Here is a 19818-nt window from a genome sequence, read left to right as displayed (position 1 = left end):
TACATAAGGTATTCTTGCAGTTTAATTTAGGTACGTTAGCTTAGCAAAATGTAAGCCAACCAAAATGACAATTTTGAAATAAAACCCTGAAGTAAGATTCAAAGCAATACTCCTTAGATTCAGAAAGATAATTGCAAATGCTGTAGTGGACCAGAAACAAAATTTTACTTTTTTTAGTCTTGCTACATAAGCATAAAACTACTACAGCATTTTATTAGTGATAATCACTCTATTTGCATATTGATTTTACTTGAATAAGATGGATTTCTTTTTTTAGTGCAAAATGTTAACAATTTTTCTTTCTTGAGACATTGTAGACAAAAATACTGGCATTTTCTGACTAAATAAATGCTGCTACATTGCTCCCTATCCCTTCATTCTCAGTGTGGAAAAATATGTGTATTTTTAAATATTCTTACCTGGACAGCAGGAGTCGGTATAGAGATATTCTAGAAAGGAGAGGAAAGTGTCTTTGGAAACCCCATACACTGGAACCAGAATACTATTTGCTTCTAGATAATTACCATTAAACATAGCTGCCATTACCTCACAGCGAGCTACCAGAACTGCTCTGTGTGCTGGTACAGTTGCACCTGCAGGACGCAAGAGAAAAATCGATGATGAATTTATATACACAGTAAGATCTTAATATTAAATCTTATATTATCTTGGAATGCTTACACGTCACTTAGCACGATTAAAAGCAATTTTAGAGTGTTTAAAATTGACAATAGCCAATAGATAATTAATACTGAACAGATACGCATGAGCATGCAGTTGTAGATTTGCGTACCGATTAAGAGGTTCAATCACACTATGAGTTTTTACACAAACATAATGGGCTCCCGTGGTGCCAAAGCATGTTTGTAAGCTAGAAAACTTAGAGCAACTCTCAGTATTCAAGGATTAGTTTCAGAATAAAAATCTGTTTGCCTGAAAAAGACCAGAGCCCTCGTTTCCCTTAGTAATTACTAAATTGTAATAAAATTATTGTGGTTGATGAGTTAGGAAAAAAATCGTGGAAGATTCATCAACCATTAAAAATAGGTCCACATTTTGTTAGTGGATAAGTATGTGGTTTTTTTTAAATACAGGTTGACTCATTTGCTGGTAACTTTTGTTCTGTGTAATACACAGTGGTGGTATGGTCTCACCAGCTTCCCACAGGGCCTCTCTCGGGAATGGGATACTGAGCTGAATTGTTTGTGTCGTTAAACTCAACATGAGGATTTTGTTCTCGTTTTCAAAGATTTTTTTGTTTTTATGGCATATTAAACAGAACATCTAGAAAGAATCTGCTTGTCCACGCGTGCTTATTTTTGAGGGATTAATGTTTCATATTTGGCTCTGAGACTTAAAGCTAAAATAATTAAACAATTGTCTAACCCTAAAAGGCCATTTCTGTATGAAGGGTGGGTGTGGACAAATTGAGAAAATCATTAGCATTTAAAAAACAATCTCATTCTTATTCTCACAAAAGTATGCAACTTTTTCTTTTAAATCTTTTTTTTTTTAAGGGTGAAGGCATTTCATTTCCAGAACAAGTCACGAATGCTACTCCAGCATATTGTGCATCCGAGTACATTGTTCATAGACAAACGGAGAGCTGGCTGAGCATGGACACTGCCCGAAAGCATCCATACAGACAAGCTGAGCAAAAAACCGCTTTCCACCGTGACAGGAAAGTGTATACATTTACTTAGTTCTGACTTCCATGCGGATGCACTGGAAAATACAGTCACATCCCCTTTCAGGGAGGATAATTGCTGGAGACATGGGGGAGCAGAGGTGCTGTACCTTGTATTGTGAAGATGACATCCGCCAGGACAGGCGTATTAAAGAACAGCCTGAGAGAGGTATTGTACAACTGTTTTATCTGGTGAGAGCTGCCATCCCTCAAATTGTTTAGCTGCAAAATAAACTATTAATAAAAATCTGACAAGTATAGCTGGCCACAGAATAAATGACTACAAGACATGATTTATGGGGGCAGACTAAGCAGCAGCCTGTCGCTCTCAGCGTTATGTTTTCCTGTTAATCCCACCCAATGGCATCTGCTGCATCTGCAATTCCGCAAACCTCCATATCTTTCCAGTCCCTGTTCCAATTCATTTCTAGCCCTCGTGCTTTTGAAGAAATGTGAAATAGAAGTAGCCTGAAGGCATGATGAAAGCCCCAAAGGAAAACAAACAAACAACCCTCCTCCCAACAAATAAACAAACAAAAAAAAAACAGCCGCTCAGGCTTATTACATTAAAAGCTTTCCAGACTTCTAAAATCCAACCCTACTAATAGTTTAGCTGTGGACACGTGTGACTGGCAAGCTACGACTGAGAAATCAGAAGCTTAAAACACTTGGTAACTTTTTGATCTGTATATTATGCTATCTCAAGATGGTGCAAGATGATTTCCCATTTACACATCACAGAAATGTTTTATGCAAGTCCTATAGTATCAGGGAATCTATAAGCGCTACGTGTAAATGGCTGTTAAAACTAATTTTATACTGTAAATTCTTATTGACACAAGTAATGTGACATGGATAACATTTTACTGTGAAGTCAGTTACTGAATTACATACGTTAAGCAATAGACAGATTTCCGCATCACATCATTTATAAGGGAAATCAACTCTCCCAATCTCCTCCAGAAGCATAACTTTTGGCACATTTTCAGGAGAGCAAAGCTTTCCTGGGCAGCCTCTATTACATGAGAATTAGGAACACATAATCATATTGTTAGACAACTTGTGAAGCTGTAAATATGAGTAATCCTGTTAGGAGACCTGCTTATGTGCTTTCTACTGATTACATTCATCCAGCACAGTACGTCAGCATCTCTGTCTTTCTAAACACAGAGATAAATAGGTAAACGTATATGAACAACCTACTGACAAAACAGCAAAAGAAAACATAAGCTAAAACAAATATAGAACAAAGCTGACAATGAAATCTTGCCTATAGAAGAATTTTCTAAGAATGTAAGTAACTAATACTACCAGTTACCCCAAGAGGGTTTAGGTGTACCTTCCCTGGAGTTTTCAGGATACATTTAACTTTCTCAAGCACATGTTCAGTTTTTTCAGAATCCTTCAACTTCTTTTTTATATCCTCTTCTAGTCGTTCCCACTGGCAAGCACCTGTCACAAAACCAGGCAAAGTTGGCTTATAAATAAATAGTTAAGGCCCAGGACTTACCAGGCAGAGAAAACTTGTTATCAATACCAAACACATCCTGCAAAAATTATATTTTTTGCCAAGATGTGCTCAGAAATTGGAAGATGTGATTCTGCTACAATCAAGCTTTCATGGTAAGCTGGAGATGGCTTTTACAACAATGCCACCAGGCACAGATAGCATGGGTTAGGCAGCACTCTTGCTTTCAGAATGATTTTCTGTGATTCCCCTCAGCTCAACCATTATGTATTGAAGATACATATTCAGAAAAAAATATAGAATGCTTCGCTATTTATTAGGATTCTATAGCGTCTAATCAACCAGCGTCACTGTTTGCATTGCTTTGTAGGTGTCTGAAGCAGAAAAGCTCCATGCCCAGTTACACTCTGAATACTGGTAACTGAAAACAGAGTGAAGTTTGCAGTGGAACTTCTTTCTTTCTTGTTTTCAGACTCAAAACCACAATACGCTCTTAGGTCTCTCCATAGTTTTCTTTCAAAAACTAAAACTGTTGGACAGAGATAAAAAAAGCGTTTCTTGTGATGACCTGTGAAGGCTCATAGTTGGCTTAGGCACAGAGTCTGGCCCCAACTGTCAAAAATTTCTTTATGGTAAAGAAATACTATACATCATTGCCAAATTGTAAATGCAAATCAGGTGACAGTAGCCAGATTGGAAAACAAAACAAAACAAAACAAAACAAACAAACAAAAAAACACAGTTTATCCTCAAACACTATGCTGGGGTAAGTCTCAAAGACAGGAGGCACTTCTTGGGTATGTTCCCTCTGTGACCCACAGGGCCCTGCAGCAGGGAAGGTCCAGAGACAGAAAAAAGCTCAGGATAAAGAACAGGTCAGCACTGCCCTCACAGCACTCTGCTTCACCGAAGGTGGAAAGCGCACTCAGAAGCTGAAAGGGCATGGAGCATCTGCAGCTCTAACAGCTCCTGCATAAGGACAGTAAGTGCCTGTAATCTTATGAGCATGATGCCACAGTCCTAACGGGCTGAAATGATGACACTGTCTCATGGCCTGATCTCTTCTCAGCTTATGCCTTAAACGTCTTCAGAAGTCATTGCCATTGCTCAGTTGTACCAAACTGTGCAAAGACTTAAGGCAATTCCCTTCAGGTTGGGAGCTGTGACGTTGAGCAGAGTTTCACCCACCTCTGTCCGAAGCTGCTCACCCCTTTGGTTCCCATAAACAAAAATAAAAAAATACACAGACATCAGCAAACGCTAATGGTAAATTAACAACTCAAACAGATAAAGACACTGTACTTATCTTTCATGTGTTGAAATTCCAAGTATTATCCTCTAGTCATGCCACCAATTAATAAAATAATGAATCTATTCACACCAAAAAACAACTGCATCTGTTCTCCATGCTCAACACTCTGTTTGAAAGCTCTAATGGGGAGATTTTCCAGGTTGAAAGCTGAATGAGCCTCCCTTGTATCTTTGTAAGCCTGTACTCATGTCTCAGTCACTGAGGAAAAATCCTTTCCATGTGTTAAGCAGGTATGGATCTACATACGTCAACTAAGCTTCCTTATACATAGAGTTCTAACAATATATTTATTTAGGTCTTTTTTATTACGATTAACATCAGAATGCATCACTAAAAAGCCTGCTAACTCTTTCCACAGATAAAAAAATCTATATTCTTATGTACTGACAGGTTGCAGAATATTTTGTAAAGGATAACAGGTACCTCTGGAAAAAATAAAAATAAAATGAAATAAAAAAAAAGAATTCTCTTTCATCTGACGATTCCTAAGTAATATTTTTAAAGATAAAAAAAATTAGTTCCATTTTAATAAATAGCTAGGGGTAATTTTGTTTAGATGAGATCACTGCCTCGACTTCATTAGCAGCAAATCATATGCAATATACAGAAGTTCTCTGCACCGAAACCAGACGTCACTACCTTCTTTTGAACAGCACCATATCCAGAAGAGAAAAAGCATGTAAGATTTACTTCTGTAACACTGCATTCTCTTTAATGTGTGGAGCATGCAGACACTTAAAGTACTTTCAAAGCCTGAACCCTGCAGCTGTCATGAGTTCTATATTTTGTTGGCAAAGCTTTGAAACATCACTGATCTTAGCTTATGGCTGTAGACAAGTAAAATATCATGCTGAATAGATCTGGAGTGACAGACAATTTAATTTTTAACGGAAATATGGGCTTCTCTCCCACAGCCATTGCTCCTCGGAGCCAAGCAGGTGTAGCGATGTGGCACAGCGCATGCACACCAAACGCAGCCTAAGGACGGCCCTTGCTTTAGCGCACGTGCTCCCAAGCAAGGCGTGTGCTGCGGCAGAAATAGGCAGCCAGGTACCTGAGTAGATGAAGTGCAGGATGTCCAACAGACAGGAGCAGAAGACGGAGTCCTTAACAATCACCCTGGCTGGGGGGCTGGGTTCCGCGGCGCCGCGAGGAACCAGCAGCCTGGCCCCGGTGTCCACTGCAAAGAGGCTCTGTGCTGTCCGCACGATGGAGGAGTCGTGGACGTCCGCGGGGCTCTTCACGTTGAAGAGCAGCATGAAGACCTGGCTCACGGAGCACAGGATGACCTTGTGAGCCTCCATCACCTTGCTGAAGTCTTCTGAGTAAAAGGCCACATCCGCGCACTGGCAGCAGAACAGCAAGTTGTGCATGTCAGAGTCGTAATGCGAGGCCTCTCCTTTTAAGATCGGCAATTTTTCTGCAAAAGTTAAGGAGCTGGTCTGTAAAATTGAAGCAGTTATTAACTGTAGAACACTTATTTTACCAGAAATCTGATCCAATCAAGGACAATTTTTGGAAAAAAAAAAAAAAAAAAGATAATATTTGATGCAGTTCGCATACGCCTAGTGAAATACTCCTAAAATGGAAATATTTAGTAGAATTCGTTTAGCAAAGCATGTCTACCAACTTACAAAACCTTTTAAGGCACTTATGACTGAAATAAATCTTGGCTGTAAGTCCCAAAGCTACAGGATCCAAGTGCATTTTCTAGTACATGCAAGACAAGACAGCTACATATTTAGAAGCAAAATCTTTTCAATAATCCTTTCTCTGGATATGTGCATCAGATGCTTGGAAATCGCATGCAGGAGGAACTCAAGTATTTTTCCTTGTTTTATTTAAGGCAAATAGAAATATTACCTGTTGATATTGTAGAACAATAAAGCATTATGTAATGACTTCCTTTTATAATTTGTATGTTAATCTTTTACATAAATCATTTATTAGTTTGTACACCGGCCTTTTTTCATCAAGCGCACCAGAAAATGACTCTTATTATTTGTGTCTGAAATAAATTAGAAACCCATTGCTATGTTACATGTTGCTACACAATTCTCCCTATACTAATTAAACTATCACTAAGAGACAATGCAACCAGAGCATCATAACCAGCATAGCTGATGACAGATAGCACCGTTCAGAATAATTACGACAAAGTATTAATTGCATAAAGAACACCACACACATAGCAGACAATACAGCAGAGACCATACATCAGCGAGCACCTGGCTGTTCAAGCTGAGGAGGTTGCACTCGATGGCACTTCTGGGTCTTTTTTCTTTTCTTCATTTTTTCAGATGACTTCTGATTCAAACTTTGGATCATAAAATATTCCAACTAAAATATGAAATGCAATTTAACAAATCCTATTAATTTGAGAACAAACTAGCCATGAAACTAAGGACAATGAGTGGACCTGACATGCAGGACTGAAGTTACTGCCATTAGGAAGGGCCACCCAGGTTATCAGAGTCCTGGCACTTCCTTATCAGGAGAAGATACCAAAGGTGGTTGAAATCAGCATAATTTAAAAGACTATTTATTCACATGGCGATGGTTATTTCTCTTGTGTTTCAACTTCTCAAAAATGACAGGCACAAAGATATTCAGTTTATCATCTTTACTAGATGCTAATTACACAATTGCAGAGAAGAATAAGACTCAATGTCTAATGATCAGGTGCTAGTGATAGAAACAACAAACCCTATACGAGCTCTGCAGCTTACAATCCACACAATGCTATAGTGCCTTCTGGAAAAGCCATGTTAAAATATGACCTGTGTGAGCACAGTGTTTTACTACAAGAGACAGCAAGCGTGATCACTGCAATAAAAATGTACCTCAGGCGAAATGATCCATTTAAAAAGAGCAAAGAGGCATAAATGGTGGTATGGTTCTAGGTAATGGATGTGTTAAACACTTTTAGCACCCAATGCATTCCAGTAGCACGCACAGTGCTTTATGAAAACTAGAAGAATATTCTGCTTGGATGAGATGTTGTGAGGATTCCTTGGTTTTAGTTGGGAATGAATGGATCCAATAAAAACTGGCTAACTTGTGCCAGATATTTCAAGTTACTATCAAATCCCGTGGAAGCACACTGCATTTATACGTCAGGGACAACTGTCACACCATGTGAAATTACTGGGCTAAAGGAACTACATTTTTTTTCTTCAAATCCAAATGCTACCAGGGAAGTAAATAAAAGGTTCAACAAAACCCTGAGCTTAAAATGTCTCATAAGGTTGAAAATTAAATGCAAATGTGAAACAATTTTATGGAGAAGTCTGAAAGACTGTGGTTTGAAACTGTTCTGTGGACCTCCCTGCATTTAGGATAGAGGAAAAATAAAATGCTAATTAAAGGTGAAATATTTTTAACAAGCTTTTGAGCTTCTGCCTTGTTTGACTTTACTGCAACTGACCCCAGGTTCTGCTCAGGATTACTGACAGTGCCATGACTGTTTGCTGAGAGACCACAAGAATACGCTAAAAAATCAGCCACTTTAGCAATCTTATTGACCTCATTTTATGAGCACGGCAACAGAGGGATTGAGCAATTACAGTAAAACTTAAAAAAGAGATGAGGACATGACAGAATAACAGTTGGAAGGGACCTGCGGAGGTCACCCGCTCAAACCACCAGCTCCAAGCAGGTCTCCTCTTTCAAACCCACACATCGGGTTGTCAAAGGTGCCTTGTCCAGCTGGGGTCTATCAAGCTAGAGCAGGAAAAAAGCACCAGAAGGGTACGGGGAGTCCCTGCAGCATGCACCACGGCCTCCCTCGTGTCTCCAGGAGGCAGTTACAGATGGCCAGTCAGGCCCATTAGGCCCATCAGGCCCACACTGCGCCATGCTGGGAGCCCTGCGGCCCATCACTTACCACACCCCCGAAATACTTCTGGATATAGAAGTCGTTAAGAGTGTGCAGCTCAAGGTAAGTAGCTCCGAACTCCTTAGCAAGCTGGAGCCCCTCGGAGGTGGTAACACAGCTCCCCCGGTCCGAGGTGCATAGCGGGCAGGTACAGGGCACTGCGGAGAAAACAGGGGTGCGTGTAAGGCATTTTGGTCCAACCACCCGGACTACTCATCTCCCTAAACAGTTGTGAGGATGTTCTGCTCAGAAAATAAAAAACAGTCAAACACAGCAATTTTCTGGTAAGCAATCTGTAATCACAGCGACACGAACAACTTCTTGCAGTCCGTTCAAAACACCATCTGCTATGCAAAACTCAGTTTATCCTACACTAGCATTACTTTAAATACCACTTGGATTCTATTTGAACTCAATTCAAGGCAGAAAAGTTGAGCAGGACTTTCAGGACGCTGGTTTGGGGTTGGCACGTGCTGTGCCAGCCTGCAGGCCTCACCACGCGTCGCTGCCACCCTCCAGCCTGTCGCACTGCGGCCTCTCCGCGCACTCCAGACAAGGAAAGGAAAAATTTCCACCAACAGTCCTGGCTGCTATGAGCACACACGTAACAGTAGAGTACGATTTATTTTCAGGTTTTACATAAATCTTTATGCCAAAGCAGCTATTTTTGAAGACTGTGCTGTTTAACTGATGAAAACCTGTTAGCCACCCGGGCTCAACTTTGCTCGACTCCAGCAAGAGCTGCCTGCAAAAACACGCTCCCAGATACGCCGCACATGCTCTACGCTTGTTCCCACTGCTCTGGCCCACGGGCAACATGCGTTAACATCGCCGTTTTTGTTTCTGTTGGCAGCGGCACTTGCTACTACAAAGGATTAAAATCTTAGTAATGAGTACGAGCAAGCCACTGGGCCTGCGCATACCTCCCCCAAACAAAGGGGCTCAGTGCGAGCCCCAGTGGCCGGGTCTCGCCCCAGGCTGCGGCTGGGAGCCCTGGCCTCTCCCCTGGCCTCCCCCAAGGGGAGGCAGGCAGAGGGAGGCTGGGGAAGGACAACGCCAGCGGCGGAGTCTGGCCGTGCCGTGCTTCCGACAGCAAGCGCAAGGAAGGGAAAGAATCGGGGAAGCCCAGCATTAGTTCAACGGGACCTTACCTCTAGAACGGCAGACTTATTGCCTTTTTGTAGATCACAGCTTAAAAGTATTTTATCGCTGTTAGTGACTTACTAAAGGAAATAAAACAAAACAAAACAAAATAAAATGGGAAAGAAGGGAAAGGGAAAGTAGGGAAAGGGAAAGAAGGGAAAGATTTAACTCTTATAGAGTTCTTTAACAATCCCACCTCAATCGCTGAGCAAAATGGTACATAAATAGATGCTGGCAAAACTAAGCATTATGTCCACAGAAGATATAAATAAATATTAAGCAATATGACATGTATTTCACAAAGTAAATTATTATAGATATGTTCATAAATCACATCCCTTACTCTTAGCTGGAGAGATGCTCAGAAACATTGCTTTTAGTCAAACTCATACAGTAAAACCAAGTCACAAGTTTGGTACTCATTGTCTTGGAAAGAAAACATTTAAGAAAATCAGACCCCGTGACTAAGCAGGCTGTATGAAAACCAGCAAAACCACAATGCAAAACACCTGGAAATAGAGAATGAAGTTTGTGCGGTTATTCTGTCAGTATCTGTGCTATTTTTTTTCACTTTACTTCAGGATATAAGCAGACAAAAGCTACCCATGTCTACCCAAACTGTAAACATCTTCTCACCAGCACTGCCCCAGTCGGCTGCAGGACACCGAGGTGTCAATCCACACCTGTGTGACTGCGGTTTCCTTAAGTGTGAAACAGCAGCACCTCCCTGCTAGCTACACATCCAGGGTACAGTCAGTGTGCTCTGCCCTCGCTGTGGGCCTCCTGCTCAGCCAGTGTGGTACCAAAGGGCTGTGTCTCTGCTCCTCTGACGACACCCTAGAGGATGCAGAGGATTTTTCCACCACCTCAGCAGTGGCTGCAGGCTGATGCGCTGAGTTTTAATGCTGGGGATATGTGGTACCTGCAATAGGGCTAGAGAGAGCTCACAACTACAGAGCTCGTCTCGTACACTCAAATTTATGACTCTTTAATCCTAAACACTAGATTTAATCCCCATCTCTGATGACTCCACAAGAAGAGTCGTCGAAGAGGTCAAAGCAGGATAGGATGCCTTTTGTCGTTGGGGTTAATTAACCATAAGGGTTCTTGCCCACACGCCAGTCTACAGAACCACAATACACGAGCACATTACTGTCATTCTGACAGGTTAATTGTTCTGTTAGCAACCTGGAAAAACAATCAGCTTCTACTGAAATTACTACATGTCTAACTTCCAAGTGGCGTTTTAACTATTGCTTCAGAAGATCGGATACTTACAGTTTTTTCTTGCACCAATAGCAGAAATTATTACTGGAATTGAACAGTGGTTTAACGCCTTTTTTATCATTGGGACATAACTGTCTTTTATTTCTTGAAACAAAGTCTTGTCGTTGACAGAGTATTTAATCACAATAATATCAGCTCCTCCAATAAGACTGCGAGAAGTGTACCAGTCGCTGTCAAATATATCCTAAACAGGAAAAAAAAAAAAAAAGTCACGAAACCCTTGTCTATAAATGAAAAGACGAACTATTCAATATAATTTAATGCAAAACCTTACAGGAGTGCTTTTAACTGATAGTCTAATATCTCATTTGAAGACATGCAACAAAGACCAGAATTGATGCTCTGTAATTCTGTTGTTTGCAAAACAAGTTATTCAGATAGTATTTATCTAGGGATATAATTTGCATGAAGAAACATTGCTGTTTAAAATACTTAACTTTCAAATGTTTCTATTAAGGAAATAAAAGAAACTTCAGTGGTAAAAAATTGTAGCAGTTCATATAAAACCATTAATCATAATAATATTTTAGGTAGAGGGTTACACAGAACAATACTATGTACTTATGAACCTTTAGATACAGTTTTCATCATTTGAGTGTAATTTTTATCTGCTTCACAAAAGCTTCTGAGCAAAAACAAGTGCTGATGTCTTCAGTACAAGGACTTATGTTACATAACTAACCTTCCTTTTTCAATTTCTCATTCAATTTGTCATTACTCTGGTCTGTAAAAGTAAGATTTACACTCTAAAATTATTTTGTATTGAATTAAATCACAACTGTGCTGCATCTACATGTAATATTAGTTATTACTCATATAGTCACTTGCATGGCATCTCCAATTTCAGAATTTCTGCTTTACCAAACACTAGCTCAGAAATAGCAACGGCTCTTGCACATCTGCTCAATTGAAAACTCTTGACAGAAATCTGGAAATTTTCCAGAGAACTAAAAATCAATTAAAAAATCTAAAATAGTATAACCTTTCAGAACAGTACTATACAGCATGAAGCAAAGCTAACAGAAAATATGATCTTGAGAAAAAAAAAAATGGAAACGAGCAATGATGAAACGCAGAAGACGTGGAAGAGAGGAGGAAATGGACATAAAAGAAGAGACAAAAGAACGTGACTCAAAGTTTGGGTTGGGTGAGGGGAAATCAATGGGATCACTCCAAGAGAGTCATTGTTTCAAATCTGTGCTGAATGAGCTGCAGTACTCTTAAGTACAAGAGGTAGTATGAACTTGCTGGAAGTCTATCAACTGGCAAATATTTGCCTAGCCTGTCAGCACACATCCTACACAATTCAGAGCTTTTCTCTACACATAATTAAGCTGAGAAATAAACTCTAAGCCTAATAGGCGTTCCCACTGATTTCTTTAGTAGGTGTCCTTGTTCTGGAATAAGAGAACCATAGACAATTAACAAGTTATAAAGAATAGCTATAGCATAATGATTCACTGTGCTGACATGAGCTTTAAAAGTGTTGCTATTGGTGGATTTTTCTTAAGTCAAATGTTAGAGATTATTATAATCCCAGGCTAAGGAAAACTTTCACCATGGTTTAACAAAATCTTGTTCTATTCTATTCTATTCCATCCTATTCTCTTCTGTTCTGTTCCGTTCTACTCTACTCTAAAATAACTTGGCTCTGCTAATCCAGCTTTGTATCAGCTTCAATCCTGATTCACTTCACAGGATCACTGGATGGTTTGGGCTGGAAGGGACCTTAAAGCCCACCCAGTGCCACCCCCTACCATGGGCAGGGACACCTCCCAGCAGCCCAGGCTGCCCCCAGCCCCATCCAGCCTGGCCTTGGGCACTGCCAGGGATGGGGCAGCCACAGCTCCTCGGGGCAGCCTGGGCCTGGGCCTCACCACCCTCAGAGGGACAAATTTCTTCCTTATAGCTAATCTAAACCTACCCTCTTTCAATTGATGATGGTTAGCTTCCTTACACGGCTATTTCATAGTGTAGTCTCATCAAAGGGCTCAAACTATGTGTTTCAGCTTCTGTCTGCCTCCTGGTTCACAACAAATAGATATCTATTTCCCCTAGAAACTGCAGAGGGTTCTAGAGCCTCTTGTTTGACATTTAACCCACGCCTTTTTCTCACAGGCTGCTCCCAGGCACCAGCAAAACCTCAAACCTCAGCCCAGCCAAACCAAAAACATCCAAATCAGTAGCCAGAACACACTTGCTTCCTAATGAATATATAAAGTTAACATAGTAACACAAGTTTAGTACCTGTAGCAGTGAGACTACCAGGTACAGTGCTTTGAGACAGCCAGCTAGATGGGCATTCACAGCACCTCATCATCACACTGCCAGGAAAAAAATCAAGAACATTCAAGGGGCAGCTCTAATACTTTTTAGCTGATGAAAATCTCAACATAAACATTTTGGTAGGGTTGCATACGTTTACCACGTGAAAGGTTTAATGAAAAATAAAATACAGTCCAAAATAAATATAAAATGTTTAGTTGTCGTATGAGAGAAGATGGAAAGCATGCCTGTTGCTTTGCGATTTCCTTCTGTCTGCTTGTGTTCAAGCTCAGCCCAGGCTTGCACATTTCTATCACTAAGATCTTGGGGATCAATAACACCACCGGGGACTAGAGCAAGGGTGCACAAATATACAAAAACTCTGCAACAAGCGAATGCATTCATAATAAAAAATATTTGTGGAAGCTTCATACTGGATGTAATATGTAATATTTACACGTTGTCACACGTCTGTATATGGTTTGTACAGCTGCCTCCATTATAGAGCTAAACCTCCAATGCACTTTGACACCATTTCATGTCACAAAGAAAGATTTTGGAAAGGTTGATGAGGTTTTGGTGAATATGAATTCAGCATGGCCCAAGGAAGAACCATCTCTAACCCTAGCACGTAACTGGGCATCAGCCCTACCGGCAGCTCTGGACACAACACAATCTAACACACAGGGACACACTGCTCCAGCCTCAGCTCTCATCCCAGCTCTCCAAAGAGAGCATCATCCAGTAAAAGACCATCCTGGAACACCCTCCAAGACCTAACCCCAACTAGTGGCATCTCTAGGGCTCTTCCCATGGATGAGAATCTCATCAGAGCACTTTGTAGACTTGTGTTTGACTGCAACCCTGTGCAGGTAACACAACAGTGGTGAAGAGGTCAGTATGATACAGCAAGAAAATGCATATGCTTTTCCTGTTGAAAATGATACTAAAAACGTGTTTTTGACATCAAAACAACAATGACAAGAAAGCTTAATCATTAGCTTATGGGTAATGCACTAGGTGCCCTTTTTGTACCCTGCCACATCTCCAGCTCTGCAGGTGTGTGGAAACCTGGTGAAACCCTTACTGAAAACAACTGCACGGGTGCATAAATACACGTCTTTGTCGAACTGCTAGGGAAAAAAGTCCTACGGGCTCTCAGAGCAGGCTGCAGCAGGTTCTTAGGTGTGCACAGCTGCATCTTGCAGCAGGTTTGTGGGAGTCTGTGGTTTCCTCCACTACCCCTTGCCACCACTGTGTGTCTCTGCTAATCCTAAGAAGGATTTTGGCGACGTTGACAGAGTTGTGGGGATGGAGTGCACCTTCCCAGGATGAGAGCCAGTGTGGAGCGCATCAAAGAAGCTAGAACAATGCTGGAGGCGCCAACCCAAAGCATCACAACAACCCATCTGTATCGCCCTCCTGCAGTTTCCCTAAGCTCTCCCACACACCCAAAGTCCGTTCTTCGGGATGGATGTTACTTTTACAAACACGGAGCAAAAAGACATGTTCCCAGAGGTCTCATGGCAATTATTTTGCATCAAATGCAGAGTAGACCATCCAGATTACTGCTCCCATGGTGGGAAAATTCTTCAAAAACATCTCTGACAAAATGTTGCTCTCCCAGTACATCACTGAGACAGGGCATCTCCGGAGGCTTAGCCATGTTAAGCACTCCTTGACTATCGCTTTTAGGAAAGCTTTCCTACAGAAATGGCAGAAGAATTCACTCAGATGGTGGACAACTGCTCAGAAGCAGGAATGACCTCAGTTCCAGGCTCCATCTATGACACTCGCATAGCAGCATCGTGCTTCCTGCTCTTGGCACAGCCCACTTCCCAAGACAGCCACTGACAAAAGGAATAAGCGCATAGCTAGCGTTATGATAATATGACCTTTTCAGTTATAATCGTAGCTCTGTTGCTGTTCCTCTCAGGACTTCCTAGAAAAGAAGCTGTATTCTCCCCTTACCTGTCTCTGCTACGTACCTCTCTCATAAGGTACCCTTTCCACTAGTAAATCGTACTTGTCAAGCAGCAAAGTCGAAAACCAAGCCTTTGGGGGCAACGAAGATGTGATTCTCCTACGGACCATCACATGGGCCCCTTAGAGGACAATAGCTGCTTTGTCAAAAAACAATGTATGAACGCCTTTAGGGAACCACCACCCTCCCCACTGCAGCACCAGCACCAGCAGGACCAAGCGCCCGGTGCTGGCGCGGGGCAGCCCAGCTCCCTCCGAGCACCCCAGCACACGCTGGGTACACCATGGCTGTCGGGAGGAACATGTATCCCTGTTCCCCACCAGCCCACCAAAAAAAAAAAAAAGAAGAGAAAACACAAAGACTAGCGTTGCTCTGTGTGGTTCTCTCACAAAATAATGCACGAATATTTGTAAAAAGCAAAAATAAAGACCACAGAAATGAAAAATAACTTACCAGTATACGATCACATATTATGAACTGACAACTAATTCAAGGAATTAGTACTGTTGGTGGAATAAAAAAAAAAAAAAAAAAGTGTCATAAAAATGTGATTAGACTCATGGAAAGAGACTGTGGAAAAGCAGTTCTTAAAAAATTATCACAGAAGACCTTTTCAAAACTGCAGTTGATATATTTGAGCACCATCGACCCCCACGAAGGTCTGCAGCTCGGCTGTGGGTCAGCAGACGCAAAAAAAGCGCATCCCACTGCGCTTTTGATGATGCCCTGTGAGAGCATCATCAAGCACAAGGCACCCCTCAGCCTCCAGCTGCTCTTTTTTTTGACGTACTTGCTACTAGGAACATGATGTTGTCAGAGATCCTTCAGAAACTGGGCAGACTATAAATATGGGGGAAACAACAAATTTCTGGAGGTATCGTTCCCTAGGAAAAAAAGCAACGACAGGTGGCTTACGGAGGGAAAAAAAAATAAAAAAGAGAGTAAGACCCCAGCCTAGGACTGAATCACTCTAATATCCATACAGCACTGCTCCAGGCGAGAGAGGAAAGTACAGCAGAGGTAACACAGGTAGGTGGTAGACTCACAGTGCCATTCATCCTGCCATTTATTTTCCAACATCACAACTAAATGAATCAAAATATGAATTGCTGTTTCTATGCTATGCTTCATTCTGAAGCTGAAGATTTACTGGCCATCAGATATTACAGATTTGGTCCGCACTTTTTCTGCAGTTTTTACCTGTACGCATGCAGAACAACAACAAAATTCAGCATAAAGTGACTCAAGTTGCAAAGTACACACAAGCCAATAAAATGGCAACTCGCTTCCCAGGACTGTCAAATCCGATACAGCCATAGCTTGCCAGACAAAGCAACCTCTTCTAGAGCAAACCTTAAACTTCTCTTGCAAATTACTCCTTTCAAGTCACTAGCTCCCATACTTCTCGTATGGGCAGCATTGCCCAAAAACAGCTCAAACTCGCTCAGGAGTCTGGCGGCCACCTCCAGCCACCAAATACCAGGACCCCAGGGCAGCGCTGATGCCACTGCACAGAAGGATGCCACTGCAGCGGTGTTCGTCACGCAGACCAGACTTTTCACATTTCTCCAGCCCATCACGGCAAAAAGCACGTTGGGAGCTGCTGGAAAACCCTGACACAACCCGTTCAGAGAGACTTAGGGAATGCAGCAAGGCGTTGAGGGTTCAGCCAAACCCACCCGAGCTGCTGACCCCTCCTGCAGACAGAAGACACTGGCCAGGACACGTGCACTAAGACAGCAAACACACCCCGTGCCATGATCTGTCTCACAGCAGCGCCCACCCACGCCATGGGACCCAGGTAAATTTGCCCCCACGGTGCTGGCACATCACGACAGCTGAAGGGAGGCGTGCACGGGGTGAAGAGCAGCCTGCCACCCTGCAGCAACCAGTGTGCTCGCTTGCCAAGCCTTATGGGCAGCGCTGGCTTGCTTTGATCGTGTGGGTTCGATCTAGATATGATACAAACCCTAGCTGAAATGGAAGTTACGCTTAGATGAAACAATGCAAAGCCCACTACGCCACTGCCTCTAGGATTCAGTACCCTGCACGAAGTACGAACCCTTTCCCGTGAGGAATATGATACATTAGCGACAACCACACCTGAGGCACCACCGGTCATTGTTGTGAGCTGTAACGTGGTATTTCCCTGGGCTAGCAAAGAATAGTCCTGCACGGACCACAACGACCTAACAAACCTCAAGAATGCAGCCTACCAACAACAGTCCTGTCCTGCTCCCTCCTAGCAAGCAGCCAGCTTCACTCCGGACAAAAAACCTTCTGAGGAGTCCAGTCCAACCCTCCGAGATGTCTTCTGCCGAACAAAAAATGCCCATTGTTCCTCATTATTCCCAGTAATAGGCCCCCTGCCTCTTTAGCTGAGAATGGGAATAACAAAAGGCCAATGCCGAAAAACATATTGCCACAGACAATAACAAGATAGTCTTTCAAGGCCAAAAGTTATAAGGGGTCCAGAAATGAAGAGTCTTGTTCTCTACAAGGTCAAATGGACATAAAACAACATAAGAACGTGAAAAATGCATCTCTAATCTAGGTCTGCACACTTTTCTCCTCCTACCATTCTCCAGCTATCGCTGCCTGCCTTCCAACCCCCCTTGCCAAGCTCCAGTCCTTTGAACCACCCTTTGAAGTCCTACAGCTTTAATTTACATTCAGCGGCTTCTACTCATTGCTGTGCTCCAACGAACTGAACAAAGCACACATGCAGATGAAATGCATGTTTAAAGATTTAAAAAATAAATAAATCAGACATCCCATCAAAAAAAAAAAAAAAAAAGGAAAAGCGGTGAGAAATAGAGAACAGAATGATAGCTAAATTGGATAATGAAGTTTTAAGATTACAGGCTCCTGATCATGTATTGCTGCACTGGTAGGATTCCTGTAGATTGAAAAAGAAAGAAAAAAAAGTTTCCCTTAAAAGAAAAAAAAAAAAGTTTCCCTTACAGGGCTGCAAAAATCACCCTCAGGATAAAATTATTAAGTTCAGACCAATTACTGTCTCAGAGTTTTATTTTGTTAAAGCTGTTAAAGCTTTTTTTTTTTTTTGGAAGGCAATCAGGTGTTAGTAAATATGCCGTATTCTAAAGCATCAGTGTCGTTTCTTGCATAATCATCGACCTGCTCGTACCCCTAATTAAGTTATCCCACCCGTTAGCAAAAGTTCCAGCAACACGGTAGAGTGTCAGGACCCTCATTATTTACTTTCCGACAGGAGAAATCACGTTAGGACGTGACAATTCATCACAGCAGAAGTTAAAGGACTTTATATGCAGCGCGTTTAGCCAGAGGACAGGTAACAGAACCTGCCATTTCTCAGAGCCTTTTCAGTCTTACAGAGAAAAAAAAAAAAAAAATCCCTCTGCGGGCCGCTGCACTGTTTCCCGATATTTTGAGATTGCTTTTTTTTTTTTCGGTGTTCTGCCATAAGCCCTCGTGCCGCAGCACCAGCCGTCTGTCGTCGGTCAGGACAAGCCGTGCAGACCCCAGCACGGCATCGGCCGTCCCGGGGAGACCCTCGGGGGCAGAGCAGAGCCTTTCCCCAGCGGGGATGCCCCCGCGTTTCGGGGCGACGACACCCCGGGGTGGGGGGGGGGAACCGAGGGGACCCGCGCCGCGCCGTACCCATCGCGGACACTCGTGGACCTCCAGCGGCACGCCGCCCAGGATGCGAGCCCGGAGCCGGCTGGGAGCGGGGCTGCCCAGCTCGGCCACCAGGCCGCTGCCCCGCAGGTAGCTCCGCACCAGCCCCGCCTGCCCGGCGCTGCCCGACGCCGACGCCTCCCGCTCCGTGCCCAGCGCCACGATGCTCACCGACCTGCAACGGCACCGCGCGTCCGCACCCGCGCCGACATCACGAGGCATCACCCCCGGCATCACCCCGGTAACCCCCCCGGCACACCCCCGGCACCCCCCGGCACCCCCGACACCCCCCGGACCCCCCCCCGGCATCTCCCCGGGTACCCCCCGGACCCCCCCGGCACCCCCGACCCCGCCCCGGCATCTCCCCGGCATCTCCCCGGTACCCCCCGGTACCCCCCCGGCATCTCCCCGGGTACCCCCCGGTACCCCCCCGGCATCCCTCCTGGCCCCCCCGACCCCCTGATCCCCCCCCGGCACCCCCCAGACCCCCCCGGCACCCCCGATCCACCCCCCCGGACCCCCCCGACCCCCCCCGGACCCCCCCGGCATCTCCCCGGGTACCCCCCGGTACCCCCCGGACCCCCCCCCCCGGCATCTCCCCGGGTACCCCCCGGACCCCCCCCCCCGGCCCCGCGCGGCCCCCTACATGCTCCCGGCTCTGCCTCCCTCCCTCCCGCACTACGTCACGGGCACCGCACGCTGACGTCACGCCCAGCACGCGGCGGGGGGGGGGGGCGAGGTGAGGGCCCCGCGCATGCGGCTGCGGGAGCGGGGCCGGGGCTGTGGCGGGGCCCGGGGGGTGGGGAGGGGGCGGGGTGGTCGGCACGGAGCGGTGGTTCTCCCGGTTGTTAGCGCAGGTTTTTAGGTTTTTTAACCTAAAATGGAAGATGACAACCCAAAGCGTCCCGTCATCCTGTCCTGAAGGGGCTGCAGGAAGGCTGGGGAGGGTCTCTGTGTCGGGGGTGTAGGGATAGGGCAAGGGGTGAGGGCTGGAAACCAAAGGTGGGGAGTTTTAGGTGAGGTATAGGGAAGAAATTTGTCCCTCTGAGGGTGGTGAGGCCCAGGCCCAGGCTGCCCCCAGGAGCTGTGGCTGCCCCATCCCTGGCAGTGCCCAAGGCCAGGCTGGATGGGGCTG

General features: G+C 44.1%; 1 protein-coding gene across 7 annotated transcripts in view; it reads right to left on the bottom strand.

Moving 5' to 3' along the window:
* The window catches only part of RHOBTB3 (Rho related BTB domain containing 3), a 28465-nt gene extending 9001 nt beyond the window's left edge, over positions 1–19464 (bottom strand). For 2 of the 7 annotated variants that reach the window (XM_080573725.1, XM_080573726.1), the window contains exons 1-8: positions 18666–18963; positions 10766–10958; positions 8354–8502; positions 6696–6807; positions 5522–5887; positions 3006–3139; positions 1798–1909; positions 525–593 (exon numbers count right to left, since the gene is read on the bottom strand). In XM_080573725.1, coding sequence (XP_080429851.1) covers positions 525–593; positions 1798–1909; positions 3006–3139; positions 5522–5887; positions 6696–6807; positions 8354–8502; positions 10766–10958; positions 18666–18917 — 1387 coding nt within the window. In that variant the 5' untranslated portion in view covers positions 18918–18963. Of the gene's footprint in view, positions 1–419; positions 594–1797; positions 1910–3005; positions 3140–5521; positions 5888–6695; positions 6808–8353; positions 8503–10765; positions 10959–17239; positions 17338–18665; positions 18964–19329 lie in introns of those variants that run through there. The other 5 variants (XM_080573723.1, XM_080573724.1, XM_080573727.1 and 2 more) reach the window with 5 other exon arrangements.
* Positions 19465–19818: the final 354 nt, after the last annotated feature.

Source organism: Anser brachyrhynchus, assembly GCF_964034855.1.
Source record: "Anser brachyrhynchus genome assembly, chromosome: Z".
Taxonomy (NCBI): domain Eukaryota; kingdom Metazoa; phylum Chordata; class Aves; order Anseriformes; family Anatidae; genus Anser; species Anser brachyrhynchus.
This window is presented reverse-complemented; position numbering and strand designations above follow the sequence as displayed.